Here is a 25,654-nt window from a genome sequence, read left to right as displayed (position 1 = left end):
GACGGAGCATGCGCTCTAGGCTCGGCGCGGGAACGCACCCAATTTAAATGATTCCCGCCCCCTACGGGATCATTTACATTAGGCGCCCTTACGCAGGGCATTTTTGAAGAGCGCCCACGCAAATTAGGTGGCTACTGCTTCATGAATGAAGCATAGCGCAAATAATTTGCGTAGGCGCAGGGTAAAAAGGGTACACTGCACCTCCATAAAGGAGCGCGCAGCTGTACCTGAATCTACCCCAATGGCTTCAGCTGCCACTGTGCATTTCTGAGCTACTGGTGCATCTCTGTGAGGGAATTGATTGCCTCCAGACATATCTGCTCTTAATTTATCTATTGCTATACATAAAACAACATGGATACTTTGAAAGATTAGATCACAGTTTACAGAGACGTTTTGACAAGGCAGTGTGACTTCCACATATATTTGCAAATGTTGTACAAACTCTGTTTTAGTCCTGGCTCTATCCTCACAGAATGCAGAGAACTGAGCAGTCAGTGGTCTTTGATTGCTCAGTTCACAGTGCAGAGCCGATGGGGGACAGGTGCAGAATCGGTTCGATGCTGCAGCCACCTAGGCGAGTATAATTTTTTTTATTATCCCAAATTTCTCTTTTAACCATAAATTACTATGCAAAACCTTTGTGTTTCAAAGAAAACAGCTCTGAAACATTGACAAGTACCTTTGAGGAACTTTGCTTCTTAAATATTTTTCCAGTTGCTCAGAATTTTCTTGTGTAAAATGCAAGTCTTCTTTAACTGTTCCAGTGCAAGCATCAATGACCACAACTAATAAACCAGTTTTCTTGAATGGATACTTGGTGCCATTAACCTAAAAATACACAAAAAAAGTAGTATAAGGTATCGCCAACTGCAAGAGGGCATTGCGCCAGTCGTACCATACCAGTCTTCACAAACAAAATACGCAAACTTATAAAGACCATGCTTTCAAGAAGATTCTTTTCAACTGTCAGGGCAAGTCAATAAACAGGAGGTCTGCAAACATTCCATTAGTTAACTTTTAAACTACTATATTTTCAGCATTTGGCCAACATGTTTCAGAAGCATAAAAACGTTTACCAAAAGAGTGTATAATTCCAATTTACCATAGGACATAAACATTACAAAAATACTCAAGCACAAATCTCATCAATGCAGTTTCTAGCAGATATAGAAATATATCAGATAGTTTAACACTCCCCCTACCAAACACAATATGTCTCAGGCAGAATGACCTTTTAAACGGTTTCTTAAGCATGTTAAATATGTGTCATCAAGAGAGCTTACTGCAGTGTATTTTTACCCTCAAAAACAAAGGGGGAAAATTAATGGTTCAAATATTAGTAAAGGTCTCCTGTGCCACCCAGTGGATGTAACTGGATAAGAAGAGTATCTATGGTATCTCTGGCTCCCGTGTAATCAGAGGTACAGAATGCTACCTCTGTGCATGCTGTTTGGGTAGTACCAAAAATGAAATATGTGACACTATTAAATACATTTTTAAAACTTGCAAAGTGCAGTACAATAGTGCTATTGGCAAATTTTTCACTTTCAACAGTTCACAGTATAAACGTTTTTTTATCCTAAATTGAGGGACACAGCTAAAACCTAGAAACTTAGGGTTATAATGCATTTACAGGAGGAATGGACACCAAGTACATTGAATGCCGAAGGTCAGCCCCATGTAGGCTATAACCCTCACAATCAGGTCAGCTTAGTGTCCTTAGACTGGATTTGGCGCTCAATTCGGTTATATTTTTTGCTTGAATTGGAAGATCTTTCTGCCATCAAAAGCTACTGGTGGATTCTGGCTGAATAGTGGATAACCTGTAAGTTAGCCAAGAAGTACAACATTTCCCAGGTCAAAGTGGTATAGTCAAACTGGACTCAGATAGGATAGTCCTGAAGCTTCAGCATCCAGGAGTGTAGGGCCAGAGGCACTGCCCACAATTCCAGGACGTTGATGGGCAGGATCTGTTCCCGACCATCTCCCCTGGACTTAGAGCCCGTCAAGGGTTGCTCCCCAGCCTGAGAGACTGGAATCTGTAGTCAGTAATTACCAGGTTACTGGGAGAAAGGATTTTCCCTTTCACATGTTCTGATTTTGCAACCACCAATTTAAGCTTAAGGATGCCTGAGGGGATAAGCACATTCGATAATCTAAGGCTTTTGTTCCCCCGGTTGAAGCTATCAAAATGCTTTGTTGTAAGGGCCTGGAGAGGAACTGGGCATAGGGCACTGCCTCGAAAGAGGATACCATCCTCCCTAGAAAGCTCATGCAGAGCCGAATGAAGGGTTGTCTGGTGCCCCTTATCTGATGCACCTGAACATTCAGGGCACAGATAGTTATGTGGTAAGAATACTTTAGGTGGGACCATGTTTAGGATCACTCTAGATACTTTAAATTTTGAGCTGGTCTCAAGTTTGACCGTTCGGTATTTATGATCCAGCGTAAGCTCTTTAAATATCATACTATGTGTATTATGCTCTTTTCTAGAGTGATCGCTGATCAGGTGGTCGTCCAGATACCCGAGCACCAGAATCCCTTGGGCTCTTAAAAGGCCCAGTGCTGGTGCTAGGACCTTTGTAAATACCCGAGGGGCTGTAGTCAGTCCAAATGGTAGAGCCACAAATGAAAATTGCGTTCCTCTACTGTAAAACAAAGGACTTAAAAAATAGGCATGTGTAAATACGCGTCATATCGATGGAGGCTAAAAAGTCTCCCCTCTGAAGTAAGGTTACTACTGAGCGGATAGACACCATCCGAAAGGATTGTATCGTTAGATACTTGTTCAGGGCTCTTAGGTCCAAAATGGGCCTGGTGTCCCGGTTTGGTTTCTGAACCTTTAACAGGTTTGAGTAAAACCCTGTGTCCCTTTTGAGTATCGGAACCTCTACAATTACTCTTTGATGCACTAGGTGGTGTAGTGCTTAGAGTAATAAGTTTCTTTTTTTTTTTTGAGGATCTGAGGAGACGCTGGATCTTAAAAACCTCTGGGGGGGCATCCCTCGCAACTCCAGTCTATAACTGAGATATAATTGAGGTGACCCCTTCGTCCTGAATTGTTCAATTCCAAATATCCGCAAAGTTACGGCGTCCCCTCAAAGGGAGTGATTGGTGCTGGGTTTAGAAGAATTTTAGACCCAGGGCTTTTTCTAGCCCTGGCCTTGTGGCTTGCCCCTTGTCTTAGCGTCCTGTGAGCGGCAGAACCGTCCTGATGCTGAGACCTTTGAGGAGGCAGTCCCTGAAGAGAACTCTTCCCACCAGAAATCTTTTGGATCTATTTGTCCAAGTGATCATTGAACAAATAGTCCCCATAAAAAGGGAAAACCTGCTAATAACTTAATAAATTTTTACAAGGAAGCTCAGCTGACCATTTTTTTTAGCCATAAAGTCTGTGCATATGTACAGACCTGAGAGCCAGACAAGAAACCTACTGTATAGAATCCTTTAAGGCATCAACAGCAAAACACAGCGCTCAAGGAATATCTGTCTTATATTTAGGCAGATCATCCTCCTGGTAAGGCTCATTAGGCCTCTTGATCCGATCCCTTAGGCTGGCTGAACTAGTCAAAGAAAAAAGGAAGCCCTTAATATTAACTCCAATTTCTTGTCCACAGGGTCTTTCAGGCCATGTATGTTATCTACCGGATGAGTTCATTTCTTATTTAAAGGAAGAGCATGCTACCATGCGCTCCATGTTTAACGGACCTTTCATCCATGGGATATGAAAGACAAACCTTTTAGGAGGAGTAAGGGTCCGATCAGGATTTCCCGATCGGCATACACTGCCTGTTCCAGCAGGGGATGTAGGGGGAAATACTGCCTAAAGAGGCATCAGGGATCCCAGAGAGAACCAGGGGGGCTCAGTTATCTCTTTAAAAAAAAAAAAAAAAAAAAAAGAAGGAGGCAGGGTCTGGATGAGAGGCCTCTGCAACTGAGAGGCAGACATCCACTGGATATCTTTGTGTCCATTCTCAACCCATTCCTGCTGCAAACTAGGAGACTCCAGGGTCATGCTTCTTGCCACCCTGTGGGACAGAGGCAATCCTGTGCTCTAACCCGGATAGGGCTGAGGTAAGTTCATCCTTAGTGATAAAGGGTGAAGAAACAGCATTGACTGTAGGCACAATACCAGATAGGCGCAGCGGCTCAGATTGCCCGGAAGCCTCTGGTCTTTCAGGGAATACAACACTAGGGATGCAACCAAGTTCATCAAGAACTACTGACATAGGTGTGCCCTTCCTGTAGTGTGTTAGTCCCACTCCTCTTTTTGGAAGACATTTATAGCCACAAACAAAGAGTACTTGGGTGTGTATGTGTGTGTGTGTGTGTGTGTGTGAGAGAGAGTGACAACACCCCCTTAATAAGGCTCACCAAGCCCCTCTGCAACAATCCTGCTAAGCACCTTTAGCCTGCCAAGCCATTCCTGGTGACTCACGTGACCCGGGTAAGAAGAAACAAACCACTGAAAGTGTTTGTTCAGAGCCTGCTCTGTGTCCTACAGCTGCCTTCTGGAAGCACCACATGCTTGGCTTACCCAGCCTAAATGAGCCGAGTGTGCGCCGAGACATTCTATGTATGATGCAAATCTTTGTGCGCCAGAGAAAAAGACTACTGCGCATGTGCGGCAAAGCAGCGTGCGCCATGGCCGCCAAACAAACTGTTTAAAAATGGTGGCTCACTTGCGCCTGTGCGCCATGGTGAGCCAAGTGAAAAAGTGCGCCATCATACAGGTAAGGTAAAAAAACAAGTACACTTTGCAAACACCCACAGTTAGCCCAAAACTCCCCCGTATGGTCACCGCACACAGGTGTCCAGACCTTAGCTAGCTTGACTGATTGTTACAATTATTGGGACACAATATAATAATAATAATAATAATAATAATAATAATAATAATAATAATAATAATAATAATAATAAAGGGGTTTCACTTAACCATCCAGGCGCAGGGCCACTTAGAAACTAAGGGCCCAATCTTCACCCTTCACAGTGGGTTCCAGTCACACGGGACCTTTAGAGACTGGGTACCCTTTCAGTTTTAGGGTCCACTCCCCTGGACCTGTATAGCACTCTGCAGGAAATGCCTTTGCGCTGTAGTGTCCAGGATTTCCACTCCGCAGGGTTCAGTGCCCAGAGGCAGCTTACAGGCAAAACCTCACAGGATCAAGAGTCTTTTGTGGGGCTCGGGTACTATTTATTTAGGCATAAAAGCCTTTATTTAAAATGGATCTGATTGGTCAATCCTTTGATTCATTTTAAGAACTATTTGTGGGAATAGAGACCTGGAGCTCAGAGAGCTCCAACAAAACGTGGCATTCACCTTGTAGACACTGGTAAAAAAAAAGTATGTGCTTCCCATATGGGAGGGGCACTTCCTGTCTAAAGATCTTTGATCTACCAGTGTCGTTCACCTGATAATGACGTATAACCCAGCAGGTAAAGAATATTAGCCTGACTGTGTCCCATGATGTATGAATAAGAAAAAGGCACCATGCATTCCCTTTAAAGTATATCTAATGCAAAACAAACATTTTGAATAGAGTGGGGGGGTTAAAACGGCTGTCAGTTTTTTTTGCCATTTGTATCTCATTGGGAGTGTTCTTCACGTCCTATAAATTTAACAGAAAGCATAGGGAAATTCTTGAAAGTCATCAGTGGATGATTTTTCCCCTTTTCCTGTTCTGTTGGCAATTCAAAATTTTGGATTTACCCTCATTTTCATTTCCAGGGACATTGGTAATCATGATAATTCGAGAGGGTGAATCTCCCGAATAGGGACACAGACAGCATTAAAATTCTCACAGGAGCTCTGAACACTCACCACCTCTCAAAAACTCATTAGTTAACATTTGCTATGTGGATCTTTTGCTTAAACTCCATTCACTTACTAAAGTCACTTGCGTTCTAAACCTATTAAATACGATTAATTTGTGCCAATTTTATTCAACCAAACATATGCTAGCAAGCATTATACTTTTCCCTGGCATGTGACTGAATATTCAGGGGTTAACTGCTTTTTTTTAATGAATATTCACTGTGCAAATTAAACACACACTTAAACACTATACTAACACTATAACAGAATGCACACTTTGCCAATTGAAACACCTCTACTACTTCTGTAAGTGAACCATATTCTGGATATGCCAGCAGCACCAACTTCAACATTTAGAAAAAAATAAATAAATAGGTGTGATCTACACAAACCATGTATCAGCTTACCGCTATGAATGATTCAGTGGCCCCTTGTTGAATTTCTTCTTCGCTAAGAGACTGAATTTCCAAAGGGAGGTAGATGTTGTGAGGATCACTGGTAAAAACCACCTAACACACACAAAACAAAAAAAGAAGAAGACACACAACATTAGCATCATACCCTAAACAGACATCTTTATGGGTATTCTCACTCATTTCACTGATGCCAGAAATGTTGTATAATGCAGTGCATCACCACAGGATATGCTGGTCGTAAACTGTGATTGTAGAGTACTTTTGGCAGTTTGTGCATATGGATACATGCACACATTTGTCAAAGGAGACCAATGGATCGATCACACAGCATGTAGAAATTGATAACATCAGTTGCTTTATATATATATATATATATATATATATATTATACACACACACACACACACACACACACACACACACACACAAATATTCCTGTTTTTATGCTGACAATCTATTATAGCTTTCATTAAATCTTCAGAGGTCACTCATTGCCATCATTCACCGTATTTCAGTTCCACGCATATCCATCGTGTTGTGCAGCGCGAGGCTGCAAGATGTGCAGGCTTTCACAAGAACTGTACACACGTATATTTACAAGTTCCCCAAGAATTTTTACAAAATGGATTTCTCGGTATACATCTGGAAGGTCAAACTTGTAAATTGGTAGGCTACAACAGAAAGTTTTAATGGGCTTGGAGATTTGTTATTGCTCAAATTTTACAGAGAGACTTTGTTTATGAAGTTAAAATCCTTCACAGTCACAGGTTATCGAGTTCATCAGTGTAAACCATGGCGGATGGGAACCAGTCATATGCCCCATGCAAGGAATTTGTATAATCTCCAGGATATTAGAAAATCCTCAACTGCACCAACATGTATCACATATACAGTATTTTCTGCATTAAGCCAAATGACTGTGGCTTGGTTCTTGTTCTATGTACAGTATTGTAGGGAAACAAAAAATACCTTTGACCAATTCACAAATTATACTTATAGTCTCTCTCCTATGTTGGAGATATGAGTCTGACCCTGGCTCATTGCTACACTTATGGTGGTCATGCACAAAAAAAACAATAGTTTTGGTCTGCGGTACATGCTAAAATAACCACTTATACTCTTGATTTCTTCCCTGCCCAGTACTTATTACAACCATTCCTCTCTACTGAAGTCTGTATCACAAGTCACTAGCTGTACAACTTGTAAATGCTGCCAGACGATTCATTTCTGCACATTGGAATTCCAATAACCCCCAGTCCATGCAGAATGGTACCATCGTATTCGTCAGACAGCAGAGATGGAGGAACTACGGTAATCAGTGTAGCACACAATGATGCCTCAAAATTTAAACACGTGGGCATGCTGGCTCAAATTTAAAGAGTCGCTACGTGTTGAAAACTCACAATCTGCTCCCAGGCCGGCACCAGACAGGTCCTCTAAAACATGCTTCTTAAAGAAGGGAACAGTCCCTCACCTCTTTACATGAGCATTGCTATACTGTGCACTTCTAGTGCTGGGCTCTTCCTTTCCAGTTTTTTTTTTATTATTCGCAACCCCAGCACATATGTACTTCACAATCAAGCACTCCCCTTTTCTCCTCCTCCTGTCCTATAATTAGACATTCTAGGACATCTCTTTAGAATAACAAGTTTGCTTTGTGACCAGCCAACATCGATGTACACGCCCAGTTACAAAAGTACAAATTTAATATCATTTGCGCAAAATAGATCCAACATGACGTCTATATATGTTTGATGAACACTGTGTTTTAGGTGTTAATTTTTTGATATAACAATAACCCAGCAGGTAATGAATATTGGCCGGACTCTGTGTCCCATGATGTATGAAAAAGAAAAAAAAGACACCATGCATTCCCTTTAAAGTATATCTAAAGCTTTTTTTACTATTTGTATCTCATTAAGGAGTGTTCTTCACATCCTGTAAATTTAACAGAGAGCAGAGGGAAATTCTTGAAAGACAATTGTCATGGGAACAAGTGTCCCCACTGGATGATTTTTCCCTCCTTTTCCTGTTCTGCAATTCAAAATTTTCATTTCCAGGGACATTAGTAATCATGACAATTCGAGAGGGTGAATCTCCCAAATAGGGACACAGACGGCATTAAAAATCTTACAGGAGCTCTGACCACTCACAACCTCCCAAAAGCTCATTAACATTTGATATGTGGATCTTTTGCTTAAACTCCATTCACTTACCAAAGTCACTTGCGTTCTAAACTTGGTAAATACGATTGATTTGTGCCAATTTTATTCAACCAAACATATGCTAGCAAGCATTATACTTGATACTCAAATATCCTGATATTGTTGATTTGCTAGAAGTTATTTGTTCTTCTAATTATGTATGACTGGATACTTTGAAAGATTTGCCACATCTGAATTTTTGTTGGAAACTTTAAGAAAATTCTAATACAAATCATTAAAAGAAAAGAAAAAATACAATACCTTTGTGCACAGAAAGTTTCTGTTGACCAGAGAAGCCAATTCTGTCATGTTCCATTATAGTGAACAAAATGTATTATCTGCTTGGATGCCATAGAAACAGGCAAGATCCCTACAAAACTTAGTAGGCCCAAGACCCAAAGCAGAGTCGTGTTCACCTGGCTATTTTGCAGTGCATCTTAGGATATTTGCCATTTAATATTTCAGTTATGATCTCAAACGTTCTTGCTTGCTGACGTCCCTGTTTCAAGGGACTCTGGGATGTAACTCATTCTAGTATAACAGGATTGTATATGGGGGAATTGCCAGGAAGAAAAGTAAATCAACCAACAGAATGGAACCTCTTAAGTATGGTCAAAGAAGTGATGCAGGTCTTTTAGAGCACTCACTCTTAGGAGCTTGCATGCATTCCATGATTTGCTATTTATCAGCGAGATTGGCCATCACTCTTATAGACATAGGCCTCGTACACACGTCCGAGAATCTTGTCAGGAAAAACCTGTTGTTTTCCCTGACGAGATTCTTGACAAGAAACTCTTGCCACCGGAGTGTACTGACTTTCATTTCAAAAGAACCGCAGTTCTCTTGTAAGGAAAGAACGCAGTGACGTCATTGCGTATGACCTGCATGCGCTCATCACATTCAATGCCGTCGCCGCCATCTTGCTTCACCCTACCTATGCCGTGGAAGCTATCGCGCATGCGTCAAAGTCATTATGAGCATGCGCGGGTTTCCACGGCGACAGGTAAGTATACACACTCTCAGGTTTTTCGTCTGGAAACAGGCAAACAAGAATCTCGACGAGAGAAAAGAGAGCAGGTTCTCTTTTTTTTCTCTCATTGAGATTCTTGCCCGATTTCCAGACGAGAAACCTGAATGCCTTGTACACACGAACGGGAATCTCGGCAAGAAGCAGTTTTCTTGCTGTTTTTTTGCCGAGAAACCCGGTCGTGTGTACGAGGCCAGAGACAAAGCATGAAAAAGTACTGACTAGTAGTGATTTAGCCAGTCTGCAGATAGTGGATCCTTAATTTGCTTTTCTGAGGAAGCAAAATTGCTCTGCATACTTGTTGAGGTGTCCTGTTGACCTCTTAACTTGCAGTTTACTTAATTTGTCAAAGCACATGATGAACCACTTTTTTTTGCTTTTTTAATGAAAGTGAATGGGCCCAAAATTATGATAGACTAGGTACCCATAAGCCTCAATGATGAATCAGCACAGAAGGAAACGAAAAAAAAGGTTACTAAATATATCTACAGGTGGCTGAGGGTGAATTCTGCAAAGCACAGTTGCCACTTCTTAAAAGGAAAAAGTAGGACCAAAGCTCTTTCGGATCTACTTCTTAGTCCTGCACTCCTGTAACCCATATTCAGCCAACATTGGGCTAAAGTCAACCGTGGGCTGATGTCACTCAGTCGGGTCCAGGCCCTGAATGGATCCTGATGTCAGGATTCACCCAGCTGACTGGAAGATGGCTCAGCCTCTAAGTGTGCCACTAGGAGACTGAGCAAGCTGCTCCCACCCCCTCCACAGCCCAGTGAGCGCTGGAGAGCAGTGCGTCTGACTGTCTTGGACTGATGCTGCATCCACCGGGGTGAATTCCTTTAACGCTCCAGCATCTACTAAAAGTGGAAAATCGATTTTGGGTAAGAGGACCTTTACCTCCATCACAGCTGTCCCATTAGGGTCAAATTTGACTGAAATCTTAAATCATAACCTAATGTTATAAAAAACAGGAAGGCTTGACATTTGAAAAAGGACTCTCAAAGCTAATGACAAAGTCAATTACAACTATGCTGACTTTAAGCACCTTTAAAAGATTATGGTGTTAAAGTGGTTGTAAAACAACCCATTCAGTTTGAAAATAGAAATGTATAGATTCATACAGATGAAAAAAAAAATGTCCCCCCCCTTTTTTATAAAATGATCACATTCCTTCTCAGCTACACAAGAGCTGGGGGGAGGAGAAGCAGTATTACACAGAGCTTCCCAGTGAAAGGTTGTGCAGGGGGAGCACGTCAGGACAAGTCTGACCATTTGTTGAGAGCAGGCTGAGTTCCCAGCACAGCTAGAGAACTGACCATAGTGTGTTCTCCTGCTCAGTGTGGTCAGTTTTTAATATAAAAACAAAAGAAACTGGGAGAAACACCTGGGATTTCACACAAATACAAAGAGAACAGGATACTTTTCCATACAAGTACATGGTACAGCAGGCACATATATCATGAATATGAAATGTCGGGGTAACAAATGCTTTCATGTCCTTAGTACCTGAGAAGCTCCACAGCGGGTACACGTGGCAGTTGATTTAGCTGGCATAGGCTTAATTGCAGTAGGTGCTTTGGAATATTTGGGATAGGCTTTGGTCATGCAGTTGCTGTTTGCTTTGGATCGAAATGTAGCATTGATCATAACTCGTTCACATCCCTGAGAAGCACAGTAGCTGTGACTTTCACGATTGTGCTTTGCTTGCAAAAAGAGAAAAAGTAGCCTAAAAAAAAGCAATAAAAAAACAATTCAAATGGTAGTCAAAAACAAGGTGCTGCTTATAAAATACGACTTTTGGGCCCCATGCACACGGGACGCCGGTGCAAACTCTGCTAAACACGCGTTTTTAAAGGCTAAAACCTTTAAAAACATAGGATAAACATTGAATGTGTTCAGGGGCAGTTGAAAAAGCTGTCCAACTGCCTCTGAACACGCGTTTACCAGCATTTACCAGCGTCTCGTGTGCATAGGGCCTTAGGCTAAATCAAACAATAATGCTTCTAATTATTATAAATGTGCTTGCGAACAACCATGAATAGCAACTATGTTTATTCACAGATGGACTTCTTTATTTATCAGGTTTTTATTTCTTGTTGGGTCTGGAAAACAAATCTGGTCAGTCTGTACCATACAAACAAAGAGAGTCTTCTCCTCCCAACAAGTATTAAAACAAATCAAATTTACGTTGGCTGTGCTTATATTGGCAGTGTGATGTTAAGGTGGTTAACATCACACTGCCAATATAAGCACAGCCAATGTAAATTTCATGGGTAACACTCAAGAATATTAGAGCTTTTATTGCAATTTCTTTATGCCAATTACAAACATCTGATATTTTACTTGCTTTTTCTAATAGCAGTCAAGTACAAATATAAACAAAAGTTAGGTCTATTTCTGTTTGTGGTAGCTAGTTCACTTTCTGCCTTTTCAACTTTTTTATGGATTAAGATTGCATCACGGAATTTGATTCTGCTTACACATTGTGGCTTTATAGGTAAAAGTGGTGGAGGTCCATTTCTGGATCCTGTGGACTGATCTCATCAAGTTAGTCAAGCATAATACACGGATATGGGTTACAGTTCCCTTAGAAATTAGGTAATAAAAATACAAAATAATTACTGAAAAAAGCACTTCTCCAAGTGACTAGTATGGTTTTCTGGGATGAAAAAAAAAAAAATACTGTCAGCTAAATGCTGGTATGAAACCACTGATATTTTTTATGTGAGGGTACAAACACATGGCCACCAATTTTTCCTTTAAAAGCGTATATATTCATTATTTATTACCGGCCACTTCAAAATATTCCAAGAGCCATCAACTAGAATGACATGTGGCTTGCTCACAGCATTTTACAGTTTGTATAGTTTTGACATTTAAATCTATAATTCCTTTTATTACCCAGCACTGTTGTCAAAGAAGTACTTTGCCTGTGTTCGTCTCTTCTCCAGTTCATCTATGGAGTTCACAGGTTGGTATTCTTCTACAGGAAAAGTCTGGCTTTTAACAATCTGTGACATCACTTGAAAGGTGGTGTTTGGTGGGTAACAAAGGCCGACTCTGACCCAGTCACCTCTGTAAGAAACAAAAAGTGAATTCATCACCACGTGAAATGGAAACACGTGCGTTTAAATTTTTTTACAAAAGGCAATCTTGATAAAGAACCGGAAAATATTGTAAAGAATTTATATAGCGCCAACAGTTTGCGCAGCGCTTTAGGGCAAACAGTACAGTTACAATACAATTCAATACAGGAGGAATCAGAGGGCCCTGCTCGTTAGCGCTTACAATCTAGAAGGGAGGGTCAAGTGATACAAAAAAGGTAATAACTGTGGGGGATGAGCCGATGAAGAAAATAAAAGTACAGTTATTAGGTGGGGGCAGGATAGACTTCTCTGAAGAGAAGTCTTCAGGGATCACCTAAAAGTGGATAGAGTTGGAGATCGTCGGACAGATTGGGGTAGGGAGTTGCAGAGGATAGGAAAGGCTCGGGAGAAGTCCTGGAGGAGAGTATGGGAGGAGGAGACGAGGGAGCTAGAGAGCAGGTGGTCTTGGGAAAAACGAAGAGGGCGATTTGGTTAATATTTTGAGACTAAGTTAGTGATGTAGCTGGGGGAAGAGTTGTTAGAATTTTGAATTTCATTTGTTGGGTAAGTGGCAGCCAAAACGTGGGGTTGGCAGAGAGGGGTAGAAGCCACTGAGTGGTTTGTAAGGTGGATGAGTCTGGCAGCAGCATTCATGATGGACAACCTATTTAAAAAGGTAAGCCAATGAGGAGGAAGTTGCAGTAGTCGATGTGAGGGAGTGAATCAGGAGCTTTGTGGGTTCGTTGGGTTAGGAAGGGATGTATTTTGGAGATGTTGCGGAGGTTGAGGCAGCAAGCTTTGGGAAGCGATTCGATGAGGGGGCGAAAGGGGAGTCCAGGAAAACACCTAGAACCCTAGCATGTGGGGATAAGTTAATGGTTGCGCCATCGCTCTTGACAGAGAAGTCAGGGGAAAAAGCACATGGGGGAGGAAATATGAGCTTGGTTTTGGACAAGTTGAGTTTGAGTGGTGTCACATCTAGACAGGTCTGTTAGTAAATTAGTGATGTGTGAATAAACTGAAGGAGTGAGCTGAGGGGTGGAGAGATAGATTTGGGTGTCATCAGTGTAGAAATTATATTGAAAGCCGTGGGACAGCTGACCCAGAGAGGACGTGTAGATTGAAAATAGGAAAGGTCCAAGAACAGGAACTCTGGGGGACCCCAACAGAAAAAGAATGAGGAGGAAGTAGAGTTTTATGTCACACTGAAGGTGCAGTGGGATGGGTAGGATGAGAATTAGCAAGGAGCTCAGTCACAGAGACCAAAGGAGTAACTTTTTTTTTTGAGGAGTGTTCAAAACGAATTAAAGACAGCCGAAAGGTCCAGAAGGCGTACAGAATAAGGTCTATTGTTTTTTTCTGTTTGCAAGTCATTTGTAAGTTTTAAAAGAGCAGTTTGTGGAGTGTTGAGAGCGAAATCCAGACGGAAGGGGATTAAGATGGTTATTGGTTGTAGAAAAGGCGTTCAAGGAGTTTAAAGGAAATGAGGAGCAAGGAGATAGAGCATAGATTGTCAAGAATGGTAGGGGTCCAATGAAGGCATTTTAAGTAGGGGGGTGACTAATGCAGGGGTCGACAATATCCGGGCGCCAGGTCGCATTGGCCGCAGCCTCAATTGCGCGGCGGGGGCGCACGGAGGCACAGGATCCTGCGTCTCCATGCGCCCCTACCTCCCCCGCCGTGCGATCGCGGCAGGTGCACGACGGCCGGTAATTGAGGGTACATTGGCATTACAGCAATTTTAATGTGTGTAATTTTTCACTATTTTCACTGCCATCTCCTTCTCTCTAATTAGAGCCCCCAAACATTATATATATTTTTTATTCTAACACCCTAGAGAATAAAATGGCGATCGTTGCAATACTTTGTCACGCCGTATTTGTGCAGTGGTTTTACAAGCGCACTTTTTTGGAAATAAAATACACTTTTTTTATTTCAAAAAATAAGACAACAGTAAAGTTATCCCAATTTTTTTTATATTGTGAAAGATAATGTTACGCCGAGTAAATTGATACCCAACATGTCACTCTTCAAAATTGCATCTGCTCGTGGAATGCCGACAAACTTTTACCCTTTAAAATCTCCATAGGCGATGTTTAAAAAAAAATCTACAGGTTGCATGGTTTGAGTTACAGAGGAGGTCTAGAGCTAGAATTATTTCTCTCACTCCAACGATCGCGGCGATACCTCACGTGTGGTTTGAATACCGTTTACATATGCGGGCGCTACTCACGTATGTGATCGCTTCTGTGCGCAAGGTCGCCGGGACTGGCGCATTTTCTGGCTCCTATCTTTTTTAGCTGGCTCCTAGATTGCAAGCAAATTTGTCAAACCCTGGACTAATGCATGTTTTAGAGAGTTGGGGGAAGATGCCAGAAGAGAGGGAGAGATTGAAGATGTGGGTTAGAGAGTGTAGGATAGAGTCAGTGGGTGACCAAAGTATTTGTGAGGGAACAGGGTCCAGGTGGTTAGGTGGACGTTGGAATAAAGTTTAGCAACGTCGTCTATAGTAGCAGGGTTGAAAAAGGAGAGTGTTGATAGTACCTGTTGACATGGAGTGTTAAATGGGAGAGTTTCTGTAGCGTGGAGAAGTCATCACAAATTTAATCAATCTTATTTTTTAAGTGATTGGCGATCTCCTGGGCAATGAGGAGGGGTTAGTGAGAGGAGGCAGTGGATGACTAATTAGAGAGGCAAAAGGTAGAGAAGAGTTGACGGACACTGAATGAGAAGGTTTTTTTATCAGAGTGATAGATAGGTCTGTTTGGCTGTGAGGAGGTTAGAATTGTATTTTTGGAGGGCAAATTTATATTGGTTGAAGTCTTTAAGAAAGTTAGTCTTACGCCACAGACTCAAGAGTGCGGCTACATTTTTTGAGGCCTCTGGTGTTATCCATTTGCCAGGGTTGTAGGGATAGAGGCCTAATTCTGTGTGTAGTGAGGGAGGCAAGAGAGAAAGAGAAAGAGAAAAAGAGAAAGAAAGAGAAAGAAAGAAGAAGACGAGAGAAAGAGAGAAAAAAAAAAGAAGAAAGAGATCATCAAGAAAAGTTGATAATGGTCCAGGGGGGTCGGAAAATCACAGCTAACTCTTAAGGAAATTGGAGAAAATAGACGTATACCGTGAGCTTTAAATGAGGAAGGACAGAGAGGGAAATAGTGAGGAACCTGAAAGGTGCTCTGTGGGCATAAGAGGATTCCCACCCTACCTTCCTTGTGTCCACTAGGTACAGCAAGTAGATTAAAAGGACTTTGTGTGATTCCTCTTCCCTTAGCTTTATCTAAATGTCCAATCCATAATCTCTACTTTAATGATGTGGTTTACTGACTGGACCAACCTTACGGTCTTTGTAATCGCTGACCTGCAGAGGAAAGTTTTTGTTCCATTTCGTTATTCTGTTGGAATTCCCTCCTCTTTGTCAGCTTCCTCTGTAGCTTTAAATTGTGATTGCAGTTCCCTAATTTTACTATATTCTGAAACGTTATATTGAACAAAGATCTCTGTTAAAAAAAAAAAAAACTTTTGTTGCTTTTACTGTACAAACTTCGCAAGAGATGTACTGTAAGTTTTGCTCTCTAATTTCCAATTGAGATGTGTTGATGTATTCTGTGATTATGTTTAATAAAAAAACTATGAACAGAAAAAAGAAGTTTGTGAAAAAGGTTGCAAACAGTAGCGAGTTTGTTGCAAACAGTGCAACCATTCCAAAGGGCACAGGAGAAGGGGTTTTGAGAAGAGAGGAATGGAGACTAAATTGTGTAGATTGTGACTGCTGCCAGAGGATGTGGGGTGATGGGTGCATTGGGTACAGTTAAATACGGAAGGCCCAGGGTTTGGGGACATATGGGAGGTTAGGTGAAGCAGAGGGAGGTAATATGAGAGTATAATTTATATGAGGGGACATGACTCAGCATCCTGTGTTTTTTTTTTAGTATGTGGGATTAGAATTAGGAGGAGGCGATGAGTGTAGTAAGGAGAAGGCAGAAGTGAGGGGGATCATGGGGTGGGGGAAAGCATTTTAGGAGACAGGCTGCAATTGTGAAAGGGAGAGGTAAAGCGGGCATGTCAAATTGCCGAAGTGCAAGATTGAAAGTGACTTAAAGAACCCCAACATGCACCACCCTAACAGGTGGTCTTGTTTTATACTGTGGTGGGTGTGGATGGAATTTGCCAAATAAAAAATCAGGAGTTGATATTAGGCACACAGTTGACATAGCAAACTTTTCACACAACAATCAAACTGCAAGAGGACCAAGAGGGCAGGGTTTTAAAGATAAAGATCAGGGCCATAATTTATGTATGAGACATAAAATCAAAATAATGTGAACGGGGCTACAGATGCATGTGTGATATATTTACCAGGTAATTCTGTTACAGCAGTGGAAATGGGCAATTTACTTATAATAAAACTGTATATTTTATGTAAATTAGATAGCTTTTTCCTGTATTGCCTGAACTACACGTTCCATGAGGCATTGTAAAACTCTGACATTCACAGACATGACTAGGCACGATGAGTATTGTAGTTCCTGAACAACTGGAGGGCCATTCTTTGGAGACCCCTGGTTTAGAAGAGATTTACTTTAGCAGCAGCCAGTGACATTAACACATGCGCCCTGTGCTCTCAATGGACAGCAAATGTTAAAATTAGCACACAAGGTAAAGCATGGAAATACATTCACTAGGTTTTAATTTATATGATTTGACTAATGGATTAAACAGTATTATACAATAAAAAGGGTTTCTATGTTTATTACGATCCAAGGCGGTCAAGCTGAAGGTCGCTGGGGAGACTGCTCGGTTTGAAAAGATAATGTTTACAAAAGATAAACCATCAAGTAATGGTATTTCAACTCACTTATCAAAGTTAACTAGGTAAAGATGAATGGTTTGTGGAGCTTGTGCATTCCAGTGTATGGTGTAACCTTTTTGCAGCATCACTACTGGCTGATACTGCTGGTAAGGAGCCTTTTGGTTAGTTCCTCTAAGAGACATAGGCTTGGATGGATACTCATCTCTTGCAATGGTCATTGTGAGATTCTGTGGATTTCGTGCTTGAATATAGACCTAGAAGAAAGAAAAACACATTTACAATGCATTTTATTTTTTAAAGACCCGTTTACAACTTTATTCTCTTGCTTGTTGACTGTGTGTAATGCGTTGGGCAAAGTTGTGCACTAACCTAATGCTTTACTATTTTACCATTTACAACAATTTTTTTTCAGAACCACAAAAAAACCGACCACCCCCCCTACCCCATTGAAAATATGATTTGCAGCACATAATACATTCATGTGCACTTAGGAGTTTCCCCCCCTGCTTGCATTACACTGGGATGAGATGTTGGGGCTGTGGCCATCAGCGTTATGACTGTTGATTCACAAAGGACTGTAGCTAGCCAATCAGCAACTGCATAGGTGTGCACAGCCTATTGCATTAGGGTGTGCACCCCAAAGTTCAAACACACATGAATTCCACCTGCTGTCACAGGAAGGGGGCTCTGGTGGTGGGAAACAGTTGATTGGAAGCATGTTACAGTACACCCTAAATACAGGTGTAACTGGTTCCTAAAGTTGAACCTAGACTTTAATATAACAAGGGCATTTTCACTGGCCACTGGCACCCCCAACCACCCATCTGGTGCTGCTCCTGGATAATGCTAATGCACATTGGGTGATTAGGGGGTGCCCAGGAACACCCAGCACACCCTGTGCGCACGCCTATGAGCAACTGGCTACACCTAGTCATGCCCACTAATTTCTGGATTGGCAGCACTGCCTGTATTGCCATAACCCTCCAATGTGAGCTGCAATGTCTGGAAGGGAGAATGTAAGACAGACAAATTCAAGGAGAATATGGCTCAGTCAGGGGAAGGTAAAGGAAGTTTTTTTTTTTGCTTGCGTTGTGAGGCTTGTTCATCACATAGTAACTGAATTTGGTACTTTAGATCATCATACAGAAGCCTTTAGTTGTACTTTAAAAATATGGCTCACAATATATAAAATATGCATGTTCTTGTGCATCTTCATGTGTGCATATCCATATTGCTATAATAAAGCCATCATTAAAAAAAAAAAAATCAGGCCTGGTCCACAGGTTCCCAAACATTGAAAACTGTCACAGCATATGGACAAACCATGATTACCAAATGATGCCTTGTGGAACTTTTAAACAAGTCAAGCAGAGCATGGTTTTCTCCATGGATATTCTACAAAAGTTTACTGAAAAGGTAGGGGTTAAGGCAGTCAGTAAATCAGCCAAAATGCAGTCACACTACACATGGACCATTTATACAGGTGATGTCATATCACCACACAGGGACAGTTTAGACTTTGGCACAGTGCAGCATTGCATTGTGAAACTGATGGAAACATGAATAAACACACACACAAAACCAAACTAGGGTATCAAATATCAGTGTACTTCTAACAATAACTGATATTTAGCTGGAAAATTTAACTCAAACCCACAAAGGCCAATAGAAAACCTGATTAAAAACAGTCTGACAATAGCAGCTATATACATGAATGAATATACATGTGTATGCAACAGGGAAAGCAGTTAATGCTTAGCCCAGTAATAATGAACACATGATCCATAATTTCATGTAGCTTACATAACCCAAGTGAACGAGAAATTCTAGGAAATGCTAACGATGCTGTCAGCAGACGCAGATGGAGATGGAAAAATATATATGCCTTTACTATAACTTGAGATTATGTTTTAATGGGAACTCATTTTAATTACAAACATTTTTGCTCGATTCAGCCATTATGAACAAAAAATAAATAAAAAAATAGATCACTCTTGCAGACATAAATTTGATAATTTGCAGCAAATTAGCAATTACATGTGTAATACTTTTCCACCCACAGCAGATTAGATTTTATGATTAGCACATTTTTAAAATCTGCTGGTCAGTGCTTCGTTTCTAAAAGCAACAAAAGTTGTTAAAAAATAAAAAAAAATGACATACTATTTATGCTAGACATGAATGTCACGTTGCACAAACCCCTTTTTTTTATACATCTATAATCTTTTTTTCTTCTTTAATTATCAAAATATGTACATACTCCTAAAAACAAATGCATATTAAATACATTCATTCTATTTTTTTTAAACTTGGTTATTACACCAAGTAACCGTAAAATAAATATGTGGGCTCCTATTGCGGACCTCTTTTGTGAAAAATGCAAATTGGTGGTCTCTGGCCCTCTGACTAAAAAAATAAAAAAAAAACAAGCAGCAGTCAGAGTAATGGCAGGATTTGTATAAGTGTCCTGAGTCTATAACAGAGTATTTAAACCACTGGATCAGTACAGAAGCCAGGAAAACAGCTTTTTCAGAAGCAGAATAAAAAAAAATCCTCTGACCTGTGCATATGTTCCACTACAGATAACTCCATTCCATTCTGTGATGTTTACACATTTAGGGTGCCTGATCAAGTAATTATCCATTCGGGCCACAAAAGTATTATTATAGTTTGTAACAGATCCATCCACGTCATGGAAAATAGAATTTTTATCTCCATCCAGATCACCTGTTTCGAACCATGGTCCAGACTGTCCGAAAAATGCTCTCAATGAAACCTGCAAAAATATAATAAAATGGATTTCCTACAGGTGGAATAGCTAGAAGCATTTTCAACTAGTCATATGTTTAGCTTTAAGGAAATATGCAGTAGATTTATATTGCAACCAAACCGTTTCATTTTTTTGATATAGGAAACATGTTTTCCATTATTATATGCTCCATAGCTTTAAAACAGTAGTGTGTGTTTATTAAAATAATAAATATGCGGCTGTTGTCAACCAAATTCTAGCTGTCAATTTCAAGTTCAGGCGAGCTAAAGAAAGAGAATACCTAACTGGATATTATGGTTAACACCTCTATTTTTCCTTTTGCTAAATCATTTATAAGTTCCCACTACGTTTAATAAAAAGCACATTATAAAAGGGGATTACCGAGACTTATCTGGTAAGTGAAAAGAATGAAATTTTTTAAAAGATCAACTCTCCTTGCTCGAAAACATAAGTTGTAACAGATAAATGTTTTTTATTTCAACTAAAGACATGTGTTATTGACCTCCACAGCCAATAATATGGGGAAAGCTTTAAAAATACAAAAAGGGAGTGCTGCTGTAAACCAAGGGACACATTTTCCACAGCAACACATAATTTAACATATACAAAAGGCAAAAAAAATAAAATAATACTTTGAGTGGTTGTTTGTTGTTCAGAACATATCCTCAAAAGAGATATGACGGCGTATCTACTGATACGCCGTCGTATCCCTGTTTCTATCTTTGGAACTGATCCACAGAATCAGTTTCCAAGAGATAGACAGAAGATCCAGCATGTGTAAGGGACTTACACTGCCGGATCTTAGGATGCAGTACCGCATCCGCCGCTGGGGGCATTTTGCGTCGAAATGCCGCCTCGGGTATGCAAATTAGCACTTACGGAGATCCACAAAGCTTTTCAGCTTCGTTTTTTCTCCGTAAGTATTAAGTTGCATGTGTAAAATTAGGGCTGCTTTTACAAAGTGTAAACTGTTTACACCTTGTAAAAGTAGACCCTTCTGTCCAGCGACGCGTTTTTTTTTTTTGTTTTTTCGCCGTATCTTTTTTTTTATCCCCGACGCAACTTTATTGACCCGTCGCGATCCACAAAGCACGGCGTAACGTAATTTCGCGCTATGCACGTCGGGAAAATGACGTCACGAGCATGCGCAGTACGGCCGTCGCGGGAGCGAGCCTAATTTAAATGGGAATCGCCCCCATTTGAAGAGGAACGCCTTGCGTCGGCGGAATTTAAGTTACACAGCTGAAAATTTCTAGGTAAGTGCTTTGTGGATCGGGCACTTAGGTAGAAATTTTAAGGCAGTGTAACTTAAATGGGAATTTTTAGGTTACGCTGGTTCTTTGTGGATCTGGCCCAAGGTTTTTAGATGGCCAGTAATGAATACAATTTCCTCATCTCTTCAATTAAATATTATTAAAACACTCATGATGCAGATTGTAATTACAGGCAGAGCCGATATGTTAACATGCATATTTGGCCTATGCTCCCCCACCCTTCTACCAACTTTACATATAGCAAGAACCCCGTTCCCCATGTAGATTGTATTATTCCCTAACCTTGTTGCATAGTGCACAAAGCTCCTTCCTTGATTATCACTGCAAATACAATTCCTAGTAAACAATAACATAAATATTAAAAATTACTTTAACCCAAGTGAATTCTCTCACTACCTTGATATGAGATAACAGACCCATCACTAATCCATGTCAAATGTTAGGTCGATTTTACCACAGTCAACTAAGAATATAGGCCTTGATCAAACGTTCAAAAGACATCAACACTGCTGAACCAATTTAGATAAAAACTGCCTTAACGCTTGCCTCTGGATTATTTAAAATGGCACTTAACTTTATCTGACCCCACACACACACCGAAAAAATCCATTCAATTTATTTTTAATACTCAAAGCAAACTCGCATATCCAGCCTTGTCTCAATAAATCACTTTGAAACACATGCCCCCAGCATGTCTGGTGGTGGTCATCTTGAGTAAGGACAGATAATTCATGTAGCATTTAAGTCCTGAAATCCATTTGCCCTGACGGTGATAATGCCCTAGAAAATCTCATACATGTGCAGCACAATATACACAAGCTGCCTATACACTTTTTCAAGGTCAGACACAAGGGCGTACGTAATTGTGAAAGCTCCTCCTCCCCCTCCAAAAAAAAAAAAAAAAAATGCTCATGTAGACCTCTGAGAAGTATTACATTATTTTGGCCTAGGTCAGGAACCAACTGAAGAAACGTAAACTTTTTTTTTTTTTTTTTACAATGGGTAAATATAATACAGTGCCATCGGAAAGCATTAAAAGCACTTCACTTTTTCCACATTTTGTTATGTTACAGCCTTATTACAAAATTGATTAAATTCATAATTTTCCTCTAAACTCTACAAACAATACCCCATAATGGCAATATGAAAGAAGCTTGCAAGTTTGTTTAAAATATTTGCTATATATAAATAAATTACATGTACACAAGTATTCACAGCCTTTGCCATGACACTCAGAATTGAGCCCACACACCTGTCTAAATAAGGTCCCACAGTTAACAGTGCATCAAAGCACAAACTAAGCCATGAAGTCCAAGGAATTGTCGGTAGACCTTCAAGATGGTATTAGATCGAGGCACAGATCTGGGGAAGGGTACAGAAACATTTTGGCAGCATTGAAGGTCCCAATGAGCACAGTGACCTCAATCATCCATAAATGGAAGACATTTGGAACCAACAGGACTCTTCCTAGAATGGGCCGCCTGGCCAAACAGAGAGATCAAGGGAGAAGGGCCTTAGTCAGGGAGGTGACAAAGAACCAGATGGTCACTCTGACAGAGCTCCACCATTTCTCTGTGGAGAGAGGAGAACCTTTCAGAAGAACCTCCATCTCTGCAGCACTCCACCAATCAGGCCTGTATCGTAGACTAGCCAGACGGAAACCACTCCTCAGTAAAAACCATATGAAACAAAATTCTCTGGAGAGATCTAAAAATGGCTGTGCACCAACACCCATCCAACCTGATAGAGCTTGGAGAGGTCCTGCAAATAAGAATGGGAGAAACTGGACAAAAATAGGCGTGCCAAGCTTGTAACATCATGCTCAAAAAGACTTGTGGCTGTAATTGGTGCCAAAGGTGCTTCAACAAAGTAATGAGCAAAGGCTGTGAATACTTATGTAAATGTGATTTTTTTTTATAAATTTGCAAAGATTTCAAACAAACTTTTCAATTTTTTATTATAGGGTTTTGTTTGTAGACATGTAACAAAAAAAAAGCGTTGTGAATACTTTCCGGATGCACTGTATACCTACCTACCATCCTATCTATATAGTAGCAGCATAAGGTTTAAAATAGTTAATGTTGATTAAGAGAGTAGGGTTCTGCTTTTATTCCTTACAGAGAATGCAGCAGGAAAAGAAAGTATCTGTTACTTAGTTTCATAGCAGCTGTATCCATGGGAAGAGCTAAAAAACCCACAGGGAGACCCAGCTTCTGGTGTTTAAAAACATATGAGACAACTTTGTTGGGCATAGCCTTTAATCCAACCAAAGACTCAAAGTATGCAGAAACCAAGCCAAGTCAGAGATTGGCTTATTCTTCCACTTGCATTAGAGTAACAGTTCTGTGTTTTAACCTATGAAAAGAATGATCAAACAAACTCTGTATATTGCCTGGCTGGATGTAAAAACTCTTTATATTTTGATGATCCCTTAGTCCACAAAAGGATTTAGATTGAATTTCCATGTTCACATTGATTATAAAATCAAGCATTAACTACAGAGACAAGTGGTAAGTTAATAATTTTTTCATGTGGTTTGCGGTCTTGTCCAATTTAATATGCAGAAATGTCTAATGCCAATTTTACAGTATAACCCCAATACACCTACATCCATTACCCCACACAAAAGTTTAATTCAGACAATATAAAAAATTTCCAAAAAAAAAAAAAGTACATGAACAACTAGCAAAAAAGAACAGTGCAAAATATATATCCCTTCAGTTTTCTTTATAACATGCAACACCAGTCTGTAAAAAAAAAAAAAAAAACACACTCCTACGTGAGCTACAGTTGGCCTCTGGGGCAAATAGAAATGATTGTACATAGATGCAAACCCCATCATAAAATAACAAATATCTTGTTTAGTTTGTGACAAGATATTATTAGGTAAATAACTACGGTCTCAAGAACGCAATAATATTGTTCACAGTAACGGTGGCCTTTTCATTCTTTTTGCCCATCTCATTAGCTTTTCAATGGTTGCTTTAATCACTTAAAATCAATACAATTTAAAAATTCTATACAAGAAGTCTATTGTTTCTCATATACACACACACACACACACACACACACACACACACAAAAGTTTACTTACGTTGGCTCCAAATTTAAGAAAGGAGACATTATTTCTTGGAGTAAGCTGCCATGGATTTTTCATAAGGAAGCCAATAGCACTGGTAAATCTGTCAGGTGTTGGCACAAAGTTTTTGAAGGTGCTTTTTGTAAGGCGAATTGGCCCATCATAAATCTGAAAGCCTCTGATTGGATAAGTCCTAAAAGAGACCAAAAAATTAACTAAAATGTTTGACCCATTACTAAAGACTGTTACCTGTGTCACGGTACTGTACAGAACCTAAAATTCTTGAAATCATTACTACTAGTTTATGCACAACCAACTTCAGGCGATTAGACACTGACAAAAAAAGAAAGCTGCAGGGACTTCCCCCTCTATGAACTCTCCCAGCTAGCCTCAATTATGTGGAAAGCAATCGGGAGATAATAAAAACAGAAGAAGGAGGAGGGTTTCTGTGCAATGTATTTTACTTCAGAAAACCGTCTTCTTTAAACCCTTACAACTGTGAAGGTGAGCAACCCAGCAAAAAAACACCAACAGGCCCGCATAACAGGTCAAGAATGGCTTGAATATACCACTGGTAAAATTTAAATGTTTGAACAGAAGCCCAGGTGGTAGACTAGCAAACCTGAGAATGAGATTTGGGATACTGTAAAGCCCATGAAGCACTAACAGATCTAGTAGAATTTTTGTAGGGGGAAGGAAGGAAGGAAGGAAGGTCATGATTAAAGCTGGAAGGATGAGACCACATTTGGAAAAAGGGAGGCCTTGGGCCTTAAGACAACCTCATCCTTGAGCAATGCCAGGAAACTCTTTAAGAACTCTGAGACCTGCCTCACAGAGGTTAGAGCCACAAGAAAGGTTGCTTTACGGCAAGTTCAGAAAAAGGGAATATCCCTCATATCCCTCATAGGATAGAAGGGCAACTTCTGAAAAGCTGAGAGAAGCAGACAGTAGATCCCAAGGGGATACAAGGCAACAAATAGTGGGAGAGACGCAAGCTACTCCTTGAACATAGGCCTTAACTAAAGAGTGAAAAGCCAAAAGGTCTCTGAGACAGAACAGCAAAAGCCATTTGAAATACCTTAAAATGGTAGACAAGGCTGGGAGGAGGAAAGGACACTGTCCCATGAGTACTTTCTAGGGTAAGAAGTTCCTCAACTTGCAATTAGGCAC

At 40.4% G+C, this 25,654-nt stretch overlaps 1 protein-coding gene across 1 annotated transcript in view; it reads right to left on the bottom strand.

Annotated features, from left to right (window-relative positions):
- Window positions 1-25,654, bottom strand: part of CEMIP2 (cell migration inducing hyaluronidase 2) — a 144,245-nt gene that overhangs the window by 14,008 nt on the left and 104,583 nt on the right. The window contains exons 16-22 of the mRNA XM_040356498.1: window positions 24,500-24,677; window positions 19,922-20,137; window positions 17,407-17,615; window positions 12,367-12,540; window positions 10,972-11,191; window positions 6,229-6,330; window positions 683-831 (exon numbers count right to left, since the gene is read on the bottom strand). Of these exons, the coding sequence (XP_040212432.1) occupies window positions 683-831; window positions 6,229-6,330; window positions 10,972-11,191; window positions 12,367-12,540; window positions 17,407-17,615; window positions 19,922-20,137; window positions 24,500-24,677 (1,248 nt within the window). The remainder of the gene's footprint in view (window positions 1-682; window positions 832-6,228; window positions 6,331-10,971; window positions 11,192-12,366; window positions 12,541-17,406; window positions 17,616-19,921; window positions 20,138-24,499; window positions 24,678-25,654) is intronic.

This window comes from Rana temporaria, chromosome 1, assembly GCF_905171775.1.
Source record: "Rana temporaria chromosome 1, aRanTem1.1, whole genome shotgun sequence".
Classification (NCBI taxonomy): domain Eukaryota; kingdom Metazoa; phylum Chordata; class Amphibia; order Anura; family Ranidae; genus Rana; species Rana temporaria.
Note: the sequence above shows the minus strand (reverse complement) of the source record. Positions and strands in the feature narration are given on the sequence as shown.